Source organism: Numida meleagris, chromosome 1 (assembly GCF_002078875.1).
Source record: "Numida meleagris isolate 19003 breed g44 Domestic line chromosome 1, NumMel1.0, whole genome shotgun sequence".
In the NCBI taxonomy this organism is placed as follows: domain Eukaryota; kingdom Metazoa; phylum Chordata; class Aves; order Galliformes; family Numididae; genus Numida; species Numida meleagris.
The window spans coordinates 81,073,213-81,093,051 of NC_034409.1; the positions used below are offsets into that span (position 1 = coordinate 81,073,213).

Here is a 19,839-nt window from a genome sequence, read left to right on the forward strand (position 1 = left end):
CTCCCATCTGCTAACACCTGCCCAGGGGCATCCCTGTTTACTTGCCCAGAATGTGTGACTTCTGGGTTCTTCCCATCTCCCTGGGAACTTTCCTGTCTAGGTGTAGAGGTTCTTGTCCAGAGCCTCTTTGTTACCTCTTTTGGTAGGAAGCAGCTCAGCCAGGATATCTCATCTGAGTGCCCATAATGAATACTCAGGATCCCTCCCTTTCTTTTGTTTTCACTCCTCCTGCAGCTCCAGGAGAATAAAGTGGATCCCTGTACTTCAACACTGGCATGTCTTGGGTCTTCAAAACCATCTCTTCTCACAGAGATTTTTTTCTTTTTTTTCTTTTCTTTTCTTTTTTTTTTTAAAGTCCAGCAGAAGTCTCTACGTACTTTCCGGTTCACGTGCAAATGCATGGGAGCCGAAGGTCAGGTGCTGTGAAAGGACAAAAAAAGCCATTTGGTGACAAGCAATGTGTTCTAACACATGTGTTTTGGAAAAAATAATAGGATTTTATTCTTCCTTCAGAGTTTGGAAGAAGCATGGAAACATGTATTTTACCCTATTCTTCCTTCCCATAAATCCTGTCCCGACAGAAATTCTCTCACACTATTGTTAGCTCTGGTAAAAGAGGTAAAATTTTATTCCAGTGTGTTCAGATTCAAAGGATTAGAAGAAAGTTCCTTAAAAAACTATTTTGATCCTCCATATCTGAAATGGCAGGTGGGATGAGTCTGCCCACATAGAAAGTCTGGCCACAGGATGAAGTGTCGGTTGTAAGGGGCTGCTCCCCAACACTTGGCTGCTTCTTGGTCACACAAGCACACCATTTTTTCACATCGGTCTGTCAGGTTATCTGCAAAAGAAAATGAATGAAGGATGAGAGATTCTGTATTGGATCAAGGGGAGAAACAGTTGTAAGAGTGAGCAAGGCTCTAATAGGGAACACAGGTCGTGGGAGGAGGCAGAGGAGTCAAGGAACTCAGCAGCAGGGTCCTCTATCTGACTTTTTGGAGTCAACATCTACAGAAGTTGATCTAAATCATATATATGAAGTTACATATAATGTAACCATACAACTGCATGAGTAGATAAGGACCACAGACAACATAGAACCAGCTAGCTCAGGTGGCTACACTGCAAATGACTGATTTTCATTTAACAAATCCCATCCCACCTATACGTATCTTAAAGCCATCAAGCTAACGCTACCTAAAAGCACAGTGCCTTGTTTATTTGAAGCTGGTCCTCCTATAGATTATCTAACACCCTCCAAATCCTGCACTAGGCAAAGTTTAAAGTGCAATTTCATGCCAGTGTGCACAGGCTTTGCTCCAAAACCAACTCTAACGAGTAGAAATCTTTCCAGATTTCACTGGACTTTGCTGGATCAACACTGTATCTGATAAATAACTAGAGTCCCTGTTTCTTAAGCTTTTCTGAGGAGAATCGTGTGCCGACAGTTAAAGTGTTTTAATGGTCCCATTCATAAGGACTCAGCAGTAAGTTCACTTCTTAATTAGCTACCAGTACTGCCTAGTTTTCTCCCTGCCTTCTGCTTCTCAAGGTCTTCCTGTGCCATGCCAATCACTGTCAGCCTAATGTCAGTACGAAAGCCTGGCTTGGCAGCCAGTTCTGAGAGCACAATGGTTTTTTTGAGCAGACCCTACAGCTCACAGCTTTTTTATATTCCGGATATTTAGCATATGGAATTCACCTATGTGCAATGGCCTATCTGGACTGAAATATATAGTTTTGCTTTTTTTTTTTTTTTCCATTCCACAAACAAAACTGCATAGCAGTAGCGAAAGTTGGAGAGAAGTCCCAGGCAAAATGAGTTTCTGTTTAATTTACCTGAAAATACCTGTGTCTAGGATACAGTGCCAAGACACAGGCATTTAATTTCCTCTTGCACAGCATGGACAGTGAAAGCAATTCTGTTTGTAATTACGCTGGATATCATTCCTCTAGGTCCAGTGAATGTGTCTCAAAATCTAACACTTCATCTGCTTTGCTTGAATGGGATAAGACATCATACCTTCACACCTCAGTGAAACCTGCTGCAGCCTGGGGTAGGAAATGTCCCTTCAGAGCACATTTCCATTGTTCCTCTCCAAGGTGGATGTGAGAGAAAGTGAAGCTTGCTGATTACTCAGGGAGAACAGTTTCCGGGTGCTTGTGAGACCTTGCCCGGACATCAGTTAAGGAATATACGGCATTTGTTTAACTAACACTTATGAGGCAGGTTGGAACAAGTGCAGCCCATTGTTCTGGGACAGTATTGCATGTCTCATGTGTTTGATGGTAAGCTTTACATCTGCAACCAGGATTGTTCCCTCACATCAAAAATAAATAGTTATGTATTGAAATAGCTAGCAGGAAATATCAGTCAGGTATGAAAATATGGAATGGATAAATCAGAGGGAGAGCAGTTATGACTTTAGCAAACTATTCCTTAGCCAGTACCTTGTTTAATAGGTTGTTCTTGAACTGGGAAAGGGTCTACTGTGGATGCATTGTGCCACGTTCTCTGTCTGCTGGCAGATTTTCAGCTACTAGGAGAGGCTGAGGATTGTACTAGAAGAGTATGGTCTTCTAGCAAGGTAGAAATAACTTAGTTTTCAAGCAAGTAGCTTTGATGGCATGGGGACAAGCTTTACTCTCACATGTTCCTTTTCAAACTTTCAAAGAGCTATACAAAAGATTTCACCATCAGGGACTTTTGTAAGACTTTGAAATAGAAGTGACAAATTCTAAAACTCAAGTCATCTGGTGCATGTCAAAACAAACTGGTGTGAACCACTGACGGGCTGTGACTGTGCATTTCAAGACCTCCTTGACTGGTTCCAGCTGTAAAGCTGAGCAAGCCTACACACAATGTACATGCCTGTGGCACTTGAATTCACTCAACTCTGAAAAGCCTCAAAATCCCCACTGAAGATACCTCTGAGGCACACAAGGCTTTTGTGTTAGTCTGGGCTTCTGTGGAGAAAGGAGGGAACCGAGAGAGGGAACCAACACAGGCTACTGTGTCCTTACCACACCGCACGGCGCTCCGCTCGCACACCCACTGGTAGCGCTGTGCCTTCGGGCTGCAGCCCTCTTTCTCCGCCTTGTCGTAGCAGCAGTCATGCCTGTGACAGCACCTTAAGGAGCACAAAAGGCAGAGATTGGGCTTGGGCATCCTGCATGCTTTGCTCACAGGTGTTTTCATGCACTGCAAGGCTACTCTACTCACCCACCGCTAATTACAGCTCTCTCAGTAAATCGGAGTGCTCTGACATTCCTATGAAAGCTCACATGGCTTGAGAGCATATTAATGCCATATTTGTTCCCATGACTACCATGTTCCTCCTTTCTCTAAGATTTTGCCTTCAGAAAAGCAGATGTGGCCAATCCCCAGGTCATGGTAATCTGCCTTACTTAAAGGAGCTGAAGCATTATGATGAGGTGTGTGACCATGGTTCACCAGCTGAGGTTCAGACCACCTCAGAACCTGGTGTCAGGATGGTTGGTTTTTTTTTTTTTTAAACCTTCCTTGGCATCAGTGTAGCAGCTGGCCACAAACTCATCATCCTCAGAGGTGGGATTTATAGCAGTTGACTTTACAACCTTAAGTGTAAACACCTACACATAAGGTATTGATCTACGCTCCCTTCATGTGTGCCAAGGGCACAGTTCGTATTATCATATTGCAGGGATCTAACACGGGTAAAAAACATCACATTTGAAAGTCCTGATTGCTTGTCATTGACCACAGAGCGGGCTGAGGCTGGCTAGCTTAGCTGCTGTCTGTACCACAGACTACTCAGTAAGAAAATCTGCTCTGTCGAGTGCTTCAGAAAGCATAGGAGAACTTCATCCCTCATGAATTTTATTCCAGTAGTTTAGTGAAAGATTCAGCAGTTAAGGAAGTTCTGTGATGGGTAACAAGGTTTGCTTCAGCAAGAATGGTAGGTCAAAGGCTGAAGCCAGGGAGTAGCAATCTCCTGTTTCCAGAAGCTGTCCCATGGGCACACTATGGAAAAACCACCCTAACAGCTGGGAAGTGTTGAAGCAGGCTGGTCTTAGGGGGAAATAAGGACAGGAAAGATTTTAGAGAAGCTCTTAAGTCCTACATGCAAACCTCTTCAAGACATCAATGAGCTGGCCAAAAGAGAGCAGAGCTCCCCATAGGTTACCGAACCCAGTTGAAGACCTTGCTTGTTACCTTCAAGGCCCGAGGCCAATGTAAAAGCAATATACTCCGGGGCTGTAACAATCGGGAAGACCAACACAATGGAAAGATGTTACAACAGAGGTGTTAACAACAGCAAGACTGGCATGATAGAAAGGCGTTACAAAGGGAGGAAAAGGATTGCTCACTCATCTCTGAGGATCTAGGTTTGCAGAGGAAACTCCACAGAGGACAAATCTCGAGAAAGAGAACCTTCCTCAGTGGCAGTCAGCCTTTAAATGAGGCCTAAGAGGGGTGCAGCCTGGCTCCACCCCTTCCGGTCACACAGTGAATTGCCTTCACCTGTGCTCCCAGGGCTGACTGGGTCTTTCCTCCAGGTGCTCAATCAGTGGCTCAGGCCATGACTCAATAATTCTGGTACCGGGGTCCACCATTATAACCCTCTGGAAAAACAAACAATCCTGCAAGAAACATAAAGCTCCCTGTGCAGGAAGTGGGGCTTCTCAAGGGAATCATTGAGAGCTGTCAGCAAAAGTTATCTGAGATCCCAGGAACATCACAGACTTCATCACCCTCTACTTCAGAAGCATTTTGCCCTTTCAGAAACTGGATATGTGGGGTGGTGGGCTGTGTGACATGATAAAGCCAAGAAAAATATTGAAGTGCAAAACAGAAAATCCACCACCAATACATATTCTAATAAAATCACTGCAACTAAGTCAGGTAAATCATGAAAGAAACAAGGGAATCAGGCCAGTCAGATCAAACTCAGCTTTTGTGTAAACACTGTGCTTATACACATGCTGAATTCAGACTGCTATGCATTCCCTACTGACTGGCAGATTTAGTAGTTAAAGCAGCAATTTCATTCCACAGATGAGTCGACCATGCTACTCACTCCACTGTGAAACCTAGAAATGTAAGTTAGCAGCAGCAGACTAATATCTACTTTTGTGTCATCACCTCAAAGAACTTCAGAATGGGAATCAGCCTTAATGGATATAAATACCTACAAATTTCCCAAGAGGAGTGACAACAATTTCTGTAATTCAGCAGGTGAGTTATTCAGCCCACAGAACCAGTTCTACGGGGCATGATGGCAGTAACAGGCTGTGGTTCAGATCTCTGTTGGTCCAGGAGCACCTCACTCCTGGGCTTGTCCTGAAGATGCTGAAAGTGAAAGGGCGAAGTAGAGAAGAATTCACTGCCTGTGGAAAGCATGAAAGTCTCAGCTTTCTTCAACCCAAGGGAATGGAATTTCTCTTCAGGGACAGCCAGAAGGAATAAACAGGAAAAAAATTACAGTGCGAGGTAGATCTTTGAGACGAGATCTTGTTGGAGGTGGAAGATAGTCTGCAAATCAGGCACAGACAACCAAAGGAGCACAGAAGAGGTGTGTCAACTATCTGTGAGAGCCACCTGCTCTTTAGCTCTTAGTGAAGCTGGGGGGTTGCATGAATTTTGCAGGGCCATAGGAGCTGGGGCACAATTCTGCTTCCATTAACAGTTTCTTCCTGCAGCAGGGTGATGCTAATATAAAGTGATAAGACTTTAGCTCATGTTTTAGGTGCTTTGAAAAGAGTGTCAAGGAATGAAGAGTGAGGAAACCTAATCATCCTTTTGCCATCTTCAGATATCTATCTGGAAATGCCCTTTCCTGCACCTGGGTCAGAATGTGGTGTTGAACTCTTAATAGCTTGCTAATGCTGAGTCAGACTAATGCAAACAGTGCCAGACAACAGCATGGCAGAGCACTGGTCAACAACTGTAAAAACAAATACAACTGGGTTCATCTAGTTAACAGACAACTAATTCATCATGCCAGTGGGACCAGACAGCCCTAGTGGCTACAGAAAACTCTACTGGCCCAATCTGACCCCCGCAGCGAGCACAACTGCCTTTAAGGCAAGAATTTGTCACATTGTGTTTATCATGTAAACAGCTCAGCCACCCCTGTGGTGCTTTAACCCAGAAACAGAGAGGAAATCTCTGTGAGTTTGCCAGGACTTAGATGAGCCACATATGCCACCCTGCCCCTCACGTCATCGATGCTTTCCGGGAGATTCTGAGCACTTTTGGGTCCTGCTCGGCAAAATGGGTTTTGCCTAAGTACCTTTGCTTGGGGTTTCTATGGATTTGCTCCACATAAATGGGGGTGTACACACTTCCTTCTGGGAAATCCCAAGCAGAAGGGTGGTGCATTTTCCATGCTGAGCACTACATTCAATGCACCATGTTTCTAGGAGGAAAAAAAATAAGACCACAAGCCCAGGGAAATGCAGACGTTATGGCAGCGCTCCTTTCAGTTGTGGTGTGGCAATGCAAGGAACAGAACTGGGAAGAAGAAACAAATCTATCAACATTATGGAAAAGAAATGCCATCATGACTTGAAGCGAAGAGACCACGGAACAAAAGGAAAAAGGTAATTACTGGCAACACCGCATCAAAGTCAGAGTGTGGAATAAACCTTATAAAACCATAAACCACTCAACAGCAGCTTTTTTTTTCCTCCACAAAAGAGGAATGCTGAAAAGCACTCCAGCCCTGTCTAGACAGATTGAATTACTCACAAGAAAATCACTCCTAGGTTTATTACTGAGACTCTTAAAACAGACGTGTCAAGGAGCCGAGTCACTTCCAAAAGTATATGTCCTTCAAGGCCTGTAGCTTTGCCACTCCACATCTTTCTTCTCTAGAATTGCAAATATGGAAAATAACATGGTCACTGTAACTGGCATGGGATACTCAGCCACAATGATTTTTACAGTATCAGAAGATTCCTCTAGTGAACACAGACTGGAAACATTTAGAACTAAATCTAGCGTGTCATTGCTGATTCTCCCCAGCTAAGAATCAAACTAAATAATCTTTCTTGTTTTCACCAAGCATTACAGCTATGCAACAGTAATGAATGCTCTTAGAGGATCAAGCTTCCTAAATACCAAACTCTCTGGTATTTAGAGGCATTTCATTTGCAGAGTTACCATTTTCTGCCATTAGGATACAATCCACATCCCATGGAAGTAAAAGAGCAGCAGAAACATCCACTGATGAACTCCTGATCAGGTGTTGCTCTCTATTTTTCAGGAGTGCTAAGCACTTTCATCTCCCAGAGTCACCTAAACCCACTATCAGTGAGTGTCAGTGGAAAACAGCTTCTAGGTGACTCCATTTGGGCCTTCAGCAAAATGAAGTATTCCAATTAGTGAAGTCATGTTTTACTTTAAAGGGTTTATTATAAGAGTCTTGATAAGAGATTATAAAGACTAACAAAAATGATGACCATGTTTACAGACACATCTGTAGATGGTTACAAGCATATCAAGAGATACTACTGAACATTAACAGAAGTCTCCAGGCCTGAAACCTATGACACATCATAGCCAGCTACTCATTTTTTCTATGTCTTTTGTTGACTGTTTCATAGGTATCGCCTATAAACTAAAGATGTGGAAAAAGTGGCTTTGGGAGGGAAACTTTCCACTGCATTGATGAAGAGACGTTTCATTAACTTAAATTGCTCCTTGCTCCTTCATGCCCACAAAGGAGTTGGTCCTTAGCCTGGGCATCTTTTTTTTTTTTTTTTTTAATATTTATTTCCTTCTTCTGTCATGCCACTTCCAGAGTCAATGTTTAATTTGGTAGAACTACATAGTGTCTCCAGGAGCTGGGTACCCTGGAAAGCTCAGCCAGTTTCCTTTCCAGTGAGCTATGCATTGCCTTCCCTACTGAGAAAAGCGGCTCTTGTGTGTGGATAACACCTGGCTTGCTCTCTGCAGATAAAAGCAGATAGACTTGTGTGCTCTGCCTTTGAGGTTTTAAAGCAGACAAGATTGCACATAAAGGGCTCAGAGCACAAAAGAGTCCATCACATTAAAGATTTACATGTATGCTAGCTGCAAAGTACAAGAAGCCTTTCATTGTAACATCTCATCAATTCATTTTTATTCTTGGAAATAAAAAGCACGACATCTAGCAAGGAAAAGGGGAAATAACACCATACTCTAGCCTGCTGTTTTTCCTCACTTGATTTGCTGTAAACTAACAGGTGATGGAGACAACAGGTTTGATTACTCCATGGAAAATTCTATATCCCTTCAGAGGGTGACCAGTAATATCCCCATCACTGCCGTTTTCAGGATGAGGCGAAATGATCATCCAAACCTCTTAGTCACTCCTATCTCTTCAGGTAGTGCTTGCTTTCTATGAATAAGAGGTGCTATGTAATGAGCTCATATCCTGGTTCCTTCCTTGCCCTCTTCCCGACAGAGTACAAGGTTCCTGGAGCTCTGAGGTGGCAAAGCCCTCGTTCAAACACCAGGTGGTACACGGCTCCTCACTCACAGTGGACAAATACTATGTTCCCTCAGTAGCGAGCTCTTGGAGGCACAAAAGTACAGATACAGAAGAACATGGAGATCCGCACTGCTTTTGGACACACAACTGAAGTTCTTCTTACCAGTCCGTTTTATCCTTAGGCCAGCCTCGTCCTCCCAGTCCGCAGTAACATCCATAACCAATATATGCCAAGGGAGACCGTCCCGTGCCACATGATATAGCTCCTGCCAATTCAATGATTCCTCGGGTGTGCAGTGAATGGGATTTTCCCAAAGCACCTTTCCAAACTGCAAAGACAGGTCATGGTTTCACACAAGGATTAAACATGTGATATGCTGATTTTCTTAAAACATTTACAGGGTGTCATGGTTTTGTGATTTTTGGTTATTGGTATTTCTCATCATAACATCATGTAGTGGATGTACCTGGTTCTCAGAAGAGAAAGACTACTATGGTCCCCATGGTACTTTTCTCCTCTGTTACCATTTTTCCTGCCGGAGGGAAAAGATAAAAGCTCGCAGTATAAAAGCTTGCAGATCACAAGACCTCGTCTCTTTTTCCGCCCGTCTCTCATCTTGGCAGCACCTCACTCTCCAGCCGTTTTATCGTCGGTAGTAGAGTAAGACCTACCTTGATTTTGGGACATTCTCTCTCTCTGTATTGGATTTATCAGCTTAAATTGTAATTATATTGTATTATAGTGTGTTGTTTTGCATTCCGATATTTTATTTAGTAAATTAGTTTGTTTCTCCTCAGATTGTTGCCGCTGTTCTTTGCTCTCAGGGCCATCTCCTTACCCTTTTCCCCTTTTCCCTTTTCCCGGGGCGTGGGCCCATGGATCCTCCGTCCCCTTCATCACGGAACCGGGCCGAACACCCGTAAACCGTTGACAAGGGAGATTTTTGGCCTTGGTCAGTTATTTAGATGCAGCCTTGACAATCTAACTAACCATTACGTTCACCTTGCAAAGGGTACAAATACGCAAACATACTCCACAGAGGCGGCTCAGATCAAGCGAGACTTCCTTGCTCTGGTGCACCAGTGTGTGACTGTAGCTAGACTGCATCTGGGGCTACCTTGCAATTTGAAGCTGCATGCCCAGCTTTGCACACAATAGAACCTGAGCTGTTCATCTTGGCAGGGGTTAAGCAAGCTCCACACAGGGTCAACTGGGGTTCACTGCACCCCAGAGTTCCCAACCTGGCAGAACATACTGGCTGAGCCAGGGTCTCAGGTGTGATGTGAAGCAGCAGAGAGCCAGCACACTGCCTGACTGTATGCAGACTCCACAGAAGAAAATGAGGTTTTTCTGTTGCCCAACACGCCTTGTATTATTCATGCTTTTCCTACTATTCAGGATATTATAGCTTGTTCTCCAGATCATGCAGAGCTGACAGTACTAATGCTAATCGAAGAACAGCTGCAAGTCCTCAGGCCTGTAAGGCATACTTTGTCCAAGACAGAATGCCTAAGGTTGCTAGGATGTGTGGATAAAGGCCTTCTTCTGAGCATTCTGAAGTGTTGGTGACATGTACATCTGCTTCTGCTACTGTCCACTGAAGTCGTAACGCTAGGTTGGCTGCATGAATTTGGAAAAAAAAGAAAAACAAGAAAAAAACAAGCAGTTCTTTGTTAGCTGAAGTTCAGACAGCCACCTAAGCCGGTCTGGAGCTTTTTGAGTTACAGGTCTTTCAAATAATAATGTGATTTCAAATGTTTAATTTAATTTTTTTTCTTTTTTTTTTTTCTTTTTTAAGGAACCACTGACTCTGTTGCAAAAACCTTTACAGAAGCCAAGAGTACCGGCCTCTAATACATAAATCACTTTGAAGCTTGATAGGAGCTTTGATGCTTATCACATTAACAATGGCAACAGACAGCAGTGATTACCTCCTGGGCTCACAGCAAACTACCAATTGTACTTCGGGCTCTACCAACATGCACCACGGACCATCTCCATTAAGGCTGAGCTACTCTCTGCTGGCACCAAACCTCATGGAGGGGCTGCCAGGCTCCCCAGTACTTGGCCCCACTGCACCCCAGCCATTGGATGGTCTAAGCAGAGGATGGGGCTCGCACCATCTCAAGGGCTGAGGGAGCTCACACTACAGAGCAAGGCTTTGCCCCTGTGCTTGACCTCTTCATAGTGCTATGCAAACACAGGCTAATTAATCCCCTAAACCACCCAGGGACTCAATACTATTATTAAAACTGTTACTTTACTTTTAAAACCCAGCCACCTAATCCCCTCACTTGGGCCTCTCCCCTCTTGTACTCTAGCTCACTTCCTGGGCTCGATCCAAACCCCTCTGAAAGCAATGTGTGTCTATCCCCATGACTGTCAATCTGCCCATTTGCTTCTCTCTGCTAATGGTGGGCTCACAGCCCAGCCCCCGGTGCTTCCTGACACCATTTTACCCAGTAATCAGCAGCAGCCAGCTCAGAAGGGAGCAAAGCCTCCATCTCGAGCCTTCACACAGCCTCCTCATGTTTCCCAGTGCACTCTTCAGGGATTAAATGCACATTCCTGAAAAAGTAACAGCTCCCCTCACCTAAACACTACTTGAGTGTTCAGTTTTTGTACTAAAAACACATTAGACCCATGTTGTTTGACAGTAAAGTGGCGAACTGTTTCCCTTCTTCAAACAGTGGACGCTTCACAGTCAGCAGCAGGCTGCAGAGGTCTGCCACGGGTAATGCCTCTGGATTTCAGGCAAAAATCACACTTCTACAACCTGTCTTAGCCTGCAGATCTATCTAAAAATGTTCCAGCAGAAACAGAAACTCTTTGTAGATGTTCAGCCTCCTGAGAAAGAGCTTGGTTTATTTTTCAGCCACCTTTCCTGACCTCTTAAGGCAGGACCACTGGACTCGGTCTGGGAATAGAAGCTGGTGTAAAGTAACTGTGCTTCACCCAGAAGAAAGGCCATTCTTCTTTTGGGGATATCTCTGAAGATCAAGGAACTGTAATTACAGCACAGAGGTAGTTATGAAAGCGGAGAAAAGGACCCAGGGGGAATTGAGTCCAAAAGAAACGCCTCAGGCTTCGCTCTCTCTGAGAGTTTGATGTAATTCAGATATCCAAGCAGCATCTGATGTTTCTGTTTCATCCTTTGAAAGCTGGGTGGGCTTTGAGCTGGCAGTGAGCTACTCTAGCTGACGGTTGGCCCTAGCAAGCACATTTCACTATCCAACCATTCACCTAAGAACTGGACCAAGAACCAAAACTGTGTTTTCTACGCTGGCAGCTAAGCCAATGTGTGGAAGCCTTGAAACAGTCCAAGTCTCCCCAGCAGCTTGAACTCAGCCATATCCCCCATTAAAGCATGGCCTGCCATTAGTTACACAACTAATGGGGAACCTCAGCAGAGAGCATACCTGCAGGGAGGCAAGCGGAGGTGGATTTGACAACTTAAACCCAAATTTCCTTTTGAGACAAGCAGCCTTTGTTGCAGATTAAGGCAATGTTTTGGCTTTTATTTTAAAACAGTGCTACAGGTGTAGCCCATTGAGGACAAGAAAGCAGACATAACAGTCTCAAAGGGAGAAAATTCTAGTTTGCCAAGCACAAGAAGGTATAAACAGTTGATCACAAATATGCAAAGAATGAGTGAGAAAGAAACAATTTAGCCACAAGTATGCCAAACATACAATGATGCGTTGATGTCAAAAGAATGGATGAGAAAGTGTCCTATAAATCACCTTTTGGTTCATTAAGGCATAACTGTGTATTAAAACAATAGGCCTATCATTATGAGGATGAGATTAAAGTGAGACGGGAGCTATTCCTTCCCAAATTTACAGTCTTCCACCCCATAATACACATGCTCAGTGAAGCTAAAATATAGTAACCAATTAGGTAGTATAAAGAAAAAACAATTTTTTTGATCAGCTATGTGTAAAAAACTTCACTTTCACTCAAGGTGTGCTTGCTTTGCAAAGTATTGCCAGGCACCTAATTCTGCGTGGAATTAAAATAGAGACCTTCGTGTGGATTCTGACTGTGGGCGCTTTTGGGCACGAACCCCAACAAGGATAGCATGGGTAGAACTTCAGACAATTTAGTGTCACGTTGCCGCTGCGTGTAGGGGCTTTATGTTAGCAGGCATTCACAGCTTTTCTTAAAGGATTTTTTTTTCTTTTTGAACTTCATATGCAGTGAAGGCCAGGCTGGATGGGGCCCTGGGCAGCCTGAGCTGCTGGGTGGCAGCCCTGCCCGCAGCAGGGGGCTGGAACTGGGTGGGCTTTGAGGTCCCTTCCAACCCAACCGTTCTGTGACACTAAGAAAACTGCTCGCTCCACAGACACTGGTATGAGAAGAAGGTACTTCTGGAGAGAAACACTGACACCAGCAACTTTGTAGCAGAAAACTATCCCAAAAGAAAGCCATCTGTGTTTTTGCAGCGCCAGCTACTGAAACCACCGCGGAAACAAAACAGGCACATAGCTTGCTTACACAGTCCCTCACTATGAAGAGGAAAAAAAAAAAAAAAGCAGAGCTTTTTACTCAGCCAAATAGCACGGGTGAAGTAGGCAAAGCTGGCAGCAAGGGGAGAAGCTGCCAGAGTGGGGGCTGTGGGGGGGAAGGGATGGAGCACGGACACGGCACTCACCTGCCTGCAGCAGAAGCAGCAGCAGCAGCCGCCAGCCCATGGGCAGAGCTCCCCGGTACCGGTACGCTACCGTGCGCTGGTGTTCAGCAGCCCAGTACTGCCAAGCGACCGGAGGTGTGGGTGTGTTCAACAGCCCTCCGGTTCCAGGGTTTTTATATATATACATCTGCCCGCGTACGCCCGTAAGAGAAGAACACTCCCTCCTGCCACTTCCCTCAGTCCCAGCCCAGTTCCAGACCTCCCCAAAGGGCTCCCTGCTGTGCCACCGAGGGCAAGGGCTGCCCCTGCGTGCGTGCCACCGGCTCCGGGAGGGGCTGGCATCCCCCAGGCAGCTCCAGCATTAAGCTGTGTTCCTTCTCTAAGCTGTTTGCTTACGGACCCTGGTTAACCTCTGAGTGGATTCGGAAAAGGGAAGCTTACCGCTGCCCTGCCTGCGGCTCGGGCTTTCTGCTGCAGCGCCCACCTGGCAAGGATTCTTCCTTTTTATAGATCATTCTTTTTTCAGGGTATATATATATTTAAATTATATATACATTTTAAGACTGATTATTTTTCACATTTAAAAAATAAGAGACGGAACTATAAACATCTAACAGAAAAAAAAAAAATCCTGTTAAATGCAAATATCTAATTATAAACTGACCAACAGCTAATTCTGGGCTACTCCAAAGGGAAAAATACCCACTATTATTGCACCTGACCAATACCAGCTAATGTCCTGGACACTCCCCAGTATGTGGGTGCCGGTCACAGCCAGTGGTTAGGATCAGGTCCCTGGGGCTGGCACATATATTGAGTTCATGCCAATTGTTGCAGGCAGCCCAACTGCAGAGGTGGGGGCTGCAGCAGGCTGCTCCACAGGGAGAGGGAGAGGAGAAGGCTGTTGGCCTGTCCCTGATGCACCCCTCGCTGGCATTCACTGTGGTAAAGCTGTGCCTCCTTGCTTAATGGCATGCCTCTAAATGTTTGCTTGCTAAACATTGGCATTTGAATCAAAGGTCAGTGGCAAGTGGCTTGCTGGGCTTTCTTTTGCTGAGCACAGTCTGGCTGCAGCAGTGATCTGGGCAAGTTTTCAGGACACAGTTATATACTGGGCACCTGTAGTGACACGAGGCACACAAGACCACAGAGCTGGGCAAAGTAGGCTCAGTGACAGAGATGCAGGGCACAGGCTTCACCAGCCAGGCAGTTGTTCTTCACTCAGAGCTCAGATGGGTGAGTACAGTCCTACAGTGACTGCAAGCCTGAAGTCCCCAACCTACTGCTACCTCTGCCACGGGGCATGCGCTTGCACCAGGAAGGGGAGGAAAGCCATGGGAGCACAGCATCCAGCCCATGGTCACGTGCAGTCTCACAGGGCCCAGGAGGAGCCGGGCAGCTTATCCCTTCTTCCTCGGGAATTCCCTCAAGTAATTAGACTGAAGTGGTAATTTGAAATCCGAGTTGAGCTGCTGCTGGCTAATATTTAACCTTGCAGTTAAATAAGGAAGGAGGATGTTGGAGGTTTGGTGTCCTTACTTCTAGGGCTTTACAGATGCAGATCATTGAAACAGGAAGTGCAAACAAAGTGAGAAGCTTTAAAGCACCACATAGGGCCAGACTGAACAAGGCAGCCACTAGAGCAAGTTCCAACGGCAGACACCCCCATCCTCAGTAGGAACCAAAGGGGAGGTGTGAGGGATTTTGGCAGATTCTTTACTGGATTCTCAGGGTTCCTAAGCCAGGAGATGAACTAGAAGCTGCACAGTGCCTAATGGACTGAGAAGAACACAGGCTGAATGTCGTATCTTGTCCAGGTATCTTAGGGGCTCCTTGTCTATGTGGTCTGTTCTTTGGCTTGCACTCTACCTCCAGTCTGCAACACAAAAATTGACTTTCTAAACAAGGAAATCAGGGACCAGGACAAGAAGTAGCCAGCACTCACTTGTGAAAATAGTTGTGCACACCCCAAGGGAAGCTCCACTGAGCCTCTGGCAGGAAAATGAGCTCCGAGATAGAGGCAGTAACCTGCTGCTTAATTCTGATGAACTGTCCATCACTATTAGCAACCTACAAAGTCAGTTTGAGTGCTCAAACAATCTACTCTATGGCTTGGATATAACTGAGTCATTTAGGTTTGAAACCTACATTTAACATTTTTATTTTCAAAGACTTCCTGAATTACAGACCTGATTAAAAAGGCATTTATAAATATTCAGATCACAATTTAATTCTATTCTTCACTTTCTCATATTCACCTCCTCTGGAAATATTATCATTTTTTTCCCCAGCTCAACAATAAACACAATAAAGAAATACAGACTCCTCTGATAGCCAAATGTATTTGCCATGTCTGAAGAAGAGTTCTAGAGGATGTTAGAGAGGGATGCCCAAATTTAAACTTAAAATGGAAAGTGGAATTAAGCAATAGTTTCCTTGTGATTACTTCACATTGCAGACTGTTTGAGTTTGTTATCTATCTGTGTAATTATTGATTGCTGTTGCCAAAGTTAATTAATTTAATACTCTTCATTAATATTTTAAGTGCTAATCGTGATCTCACTACGCTATAGTAAGTGCATTGGGAACATTAGGGCATTTTTATGATTGTTTAGGGAAAGTAAATGAATTGCCTTATTTCACTTCCTTCATGTGCATTTTGTATGTTACACTGCTTGAGCCTCGCTAGTAATAGCAGGTAGCACATAAGGGTATTGGATATCATATCAACAAATTGACCAATACAGTCAAATCAACATTTCTCCAAAACTGCATATAGAATAAATTCACTATGAGACTCAGGTGATGTGCTTAAGTTAATGAGCCTACACAGTCTGATGGCTACTCAGGTGAAATAGCTCTACAGGTAGAAAAAAGAATCCCAGGATACAGTTGGCTCTCTGGGCTGCAAAGTCACATTGCTGGCTCATTAAAGCAGCTGGCCCTCCATTTCCTTTTGGGTGGAAGGATGAAACCATTACATGCTCTTGAGCTTTCTGTTATTAAAAACAATTAGGGAAAAGTCTTCAGATAAAGAGAAGAAAAAATAAGGACTACACAATATTTAAAGATGTTTACCTGATGATTCTTGAGATGTATGTTCTTGTAGAAGCAAAGCCATCCTTGATCCCATACAGGCTGTTCTTCAGATGAAATACCCACTCATTTCTGTGGGTGTCAGCACCAACGGCAAGGTGAGGCCGCTGTAACACTGAGGTTTTTTGCAATGCAATGTGTGTTAGCGATTCTGTCCCTCCAAAATATTGGTTTGTAGGGGTACAACAGAGGAGACTCAAGGACAGAAAATAACAGTTTGTGTAGTGGCAGTCAGAAGATGAAGTCAGCTCTAGAATGAAACATGCTCCATATTACCTATTAAGAGGGAACAGAATAAGTTCTAGGACTGCTACAAGGTTTGTGGCAACAAGTTAAGCAATAGAGTTAATATAGCAACATAGTAAGCAAATAAACAGTCTCATCTAATATTTTCTTGAATGAAAGGTCTGCTCATGATTTATTGACAGTCAGACGAGGACATAGCATTATTATTGCTTCCAGGTTACAACTGAGCCCCTAAAGAAATTTTAAAAGTGTCTACTGATCTGTGAATGCCTGGTGTGCAGCACCTCAGGCTTCACTGCTGCAGTGCTCTGGGGTCTTAACTTAGTGGTGATATCTCAAAAAGAGAAGCTGGAGAAGTGCAGTAGGGAGAAGTGCTGTAGGACAGGCTAGCACAGGGAAGAGAGACTCATGGCCTCCAGAAACTGTCAGGTTTTTGTGGATATTGCCTAACCTAGTGCAACTGTCAGGGCAGTAGGATCATATCCCCTAAAAGATTTAAGGCTGGAACAGCCTTTAGCCACAGGCTGTCAGGATATCAGAAATGCAGTGTGACCTAGCAATGTGGCTCACGCTAGAAAATAACAGAAATAACGGAATTCCTGAGTAATCTAGCCTCAGCCTGGTATGTCAGTTGACCAAGTAAGAGAACAAAAGTACGTAATGGGCAAATCCAACATAAGCTCCAGGGTGAACCAGTGACAGTACAACACTCCAGCAGGTCCATGTCTCTCCTGTACAGAGGACTCCAGATCTGGATGCAGTACCCCAGGTGAGGCCTCACCAGCGCAGAGCAGAGGGGCAGGATCGTGTCCCTCAACCTGCTGGCCATGCTTCTTTTGATGCAGCCCAGGATACAGTTGGCTCTCTGGGCTGCAAAGTCACATTGCTGGCTCATGTCCAGTTTGCTATTCATCAGTACCCCCAGGTCTTTTTCAGGAGGGCTGCGCTCAATCCTTTCATTCCATAGCTTGTATTGGTAACGGCAGTTGCCTTGACCTAGGTGCAAGACCATGCATTTGGATTTCTTGAACCTCATAAGGTTAACATGGGCCCACTGCTCAAGCTGGTCTAGGTCCCTTTGGATGGCATTCCACCCCTCTGGTGCATCAACCACACCCCACAGATTGGCATTATCAGTAAACTTGCTGAGGGTACACTTGACCCCATTGTCAGTATCACTGATGAAGATATTAAAGAGTAGTGCCCCTGCACTGACCCCTGGGGAACACCACCTGTCACTGGGGAACATCATTTGCACTTATCTCCATTGACCACCACTCTCTGGACTCAATTTGGCAGCTAGTTCTTCATCCATTGAACAGCGCATCAAACCTGCAACTTTCCAATACAGAGAGAAGGATGTTGTGGGGGACCACAAAGGCCTTACTGAAGTCCAGATAGAGGACATCTGTGGCTCTACCCTTGTCTGCTGATGCAGTGACACCATCATAAAACGTCACCAGGTTGGTTGAGCAGGATTTGCCCTTGGTGAAGCCGTGCTGGTTCTTCTGTATCACCTCCCTGTCTTCAGGTGCCTTAGCATAGCTTCCAGGAGGATCTGCTCCGAGTTTTTCCCCAGCAAAGAGGTGAGACTGACAGGTTGGTAGTTCCCAGCGTCATCCTTTTTATCCTTCTCAAAAATGGGCGCGATATTACCTTTTTTGCAGTCACCAGGGACTTCACCCGACTGCCATGACTTTTCAAATATTATTGAGAGTGGCTTGGCAACTACATCAGCTAGTTCCCTCGGCACTCTGGGATGCATCTCATTGAGACCCATGGACTTGTGGATGTCCAGGTTCCTCAGGTGGTCACAAATCTGATCTTCACTTACAGTGGGAGGGACATTGCTTCCCCAGTCACCTTCTACCAAAGCAAATGTTTGAGGGCTGTGTGGTAAGCAGTTACCAGATAAGGAGGCGGCAAAAAAGTTGTTAAATACCTCAACCTTCTCCTTGTCTGTTGTTACCAGCTTGCCTGTGTCACTCACTAGGGGGAGTACACCCTCCTGGACTTGCCTTTTCTGGTTGAGATACCTGTAGAAGCCTTTCTTGTTTTTCTTGGCATCCCTTGCCAAGTTCAGTTCAAGCTCAGTCTTGGCTTCCCTGACCCCATCCCTACACAGCCTAGCAGCTTTCTTAAACTCTTCCATAGTATCTGTCCCTGTTTCCACCGCCTGTGCATTTTCTTCTTGCTCTTCAGTTAGACCAGCTGGTCCCGGTTCAGCCACGCCAGTCTCCTGCCTTCCTTTGCTGACTTCCTACATCTGGGGATGGAGAGCTCTTCTGCCATGAGGAAAGCCTCCTTCATGATCTGCCAGCTCTGCTCTGGATCCTTGCCCAGGCAGCCTCCAATCCTGACGTCACTGATCAGTTCATTTACACTGGTGAGCAACACGTCCAGTATTGCATCCTCCCTGGTGGGGCCGTCTGTCACTTGACTTAGGAAGTTATCCTCAATGCATTCCAGGAGCCTCTTGGATTGCCTACAGCTCACCATGCTACTTTTCCACCAGATGTCTGGGTTGTTGAAGTCCCCCAGCAGGATAAGCACTTGCAATCGCAACACCTCCTGCAGCTGGAGGCAGAAGGCCTCACTGACAGGCTCTGCCTGATCTGGTGGCCTGTAGTAGGCACCGATCACAAGGTTCCCCTTGCTGCCTCGGTCACCAGCTGTGACCCACAGGCTTTCAACTTGCCCATGACTGTTCTTTAGGGACAGCTCTCCACATTCTATTCCTTTCCTGATGTAGATAGCAACACCCCCTCCCCTCCTTCCCCATCTGTCCCTTCTGAACTTCCTGTAGCCATTGATAGCCACACTCCAGTCATGAGAATCATCCCACCTGACTTAGGTGACAGCAACTATATCATTGCTTTCTAGTAGCACAGTAGCTTCCAGTGCCTCCCATTTGTTACCCGAACTGTGTACTCTGGTGTAGAGGAACTTCAGCTGGGCAGCTGGTCCTCACTTCCTTGAAGGATAACTCCTTAATTCCTTTTATGTATTTCTCTTGATTTTCCCCATTGCGCTCTCCTATAGCCCCAGGAGTCACTGCCTCAACAACGTAGTACTCCGTATGTGCTCCACCGCTGCCAGCACCTCTCAAGGCTGCGCATCCTTCAAGGCCCCTTGCCAGCACCCTATCCCTCTAAAACAGCAATGCCACCCCACACCTCATGGTGGGAAGGTTCATTATAGGCCTTACACATCCAGGGCCACATACCTGAGGTAGAAAGGTAGCAGGGCAGGGTGCAGCAGACAAGGAGGGTTTTCATTCGAAGCTCTGAGCGCAGACTTGGCTCCGTCTGCTCCTTCCTTTGTGTTCTTGCCACAAGCCCTGCAATTTTTTCACCTACAACCTGATGTGATACAGTCTGACTTGGGTTTTGTATATTATACTT

The 19,839-nt window shown here is 45.3% G+C and overlaps 1 protein-coding gene across 1 annotated transcript; it reads right to left on the reverse strand.

Annotated features, from left to right (window-relative positions):
• Nucleotides 601-13,295, reverse strand: LOC110399689 (group 10 secretory phospholipase A2-like). Its single transcript, XM_021398804.1, has 4 exons — nucleotides 13,115-13,295; nucleotides 8,623-8,788; nucleotides 3,025-3,131; nucleotides 601-841 (listed from the first exon to the last, which is right to left on the reverse strand). Exons 1-4 carry the CDS (start codon nucleotides 13,278-13,280, stop codon nucleotides 678-680), a joined length of 603 nt encoding a protein of 200 aa, XP_021254479.1. The 5' UTR covers nucleotides 13,281-13,295; the 3' UTR covers nucleotides 601-677.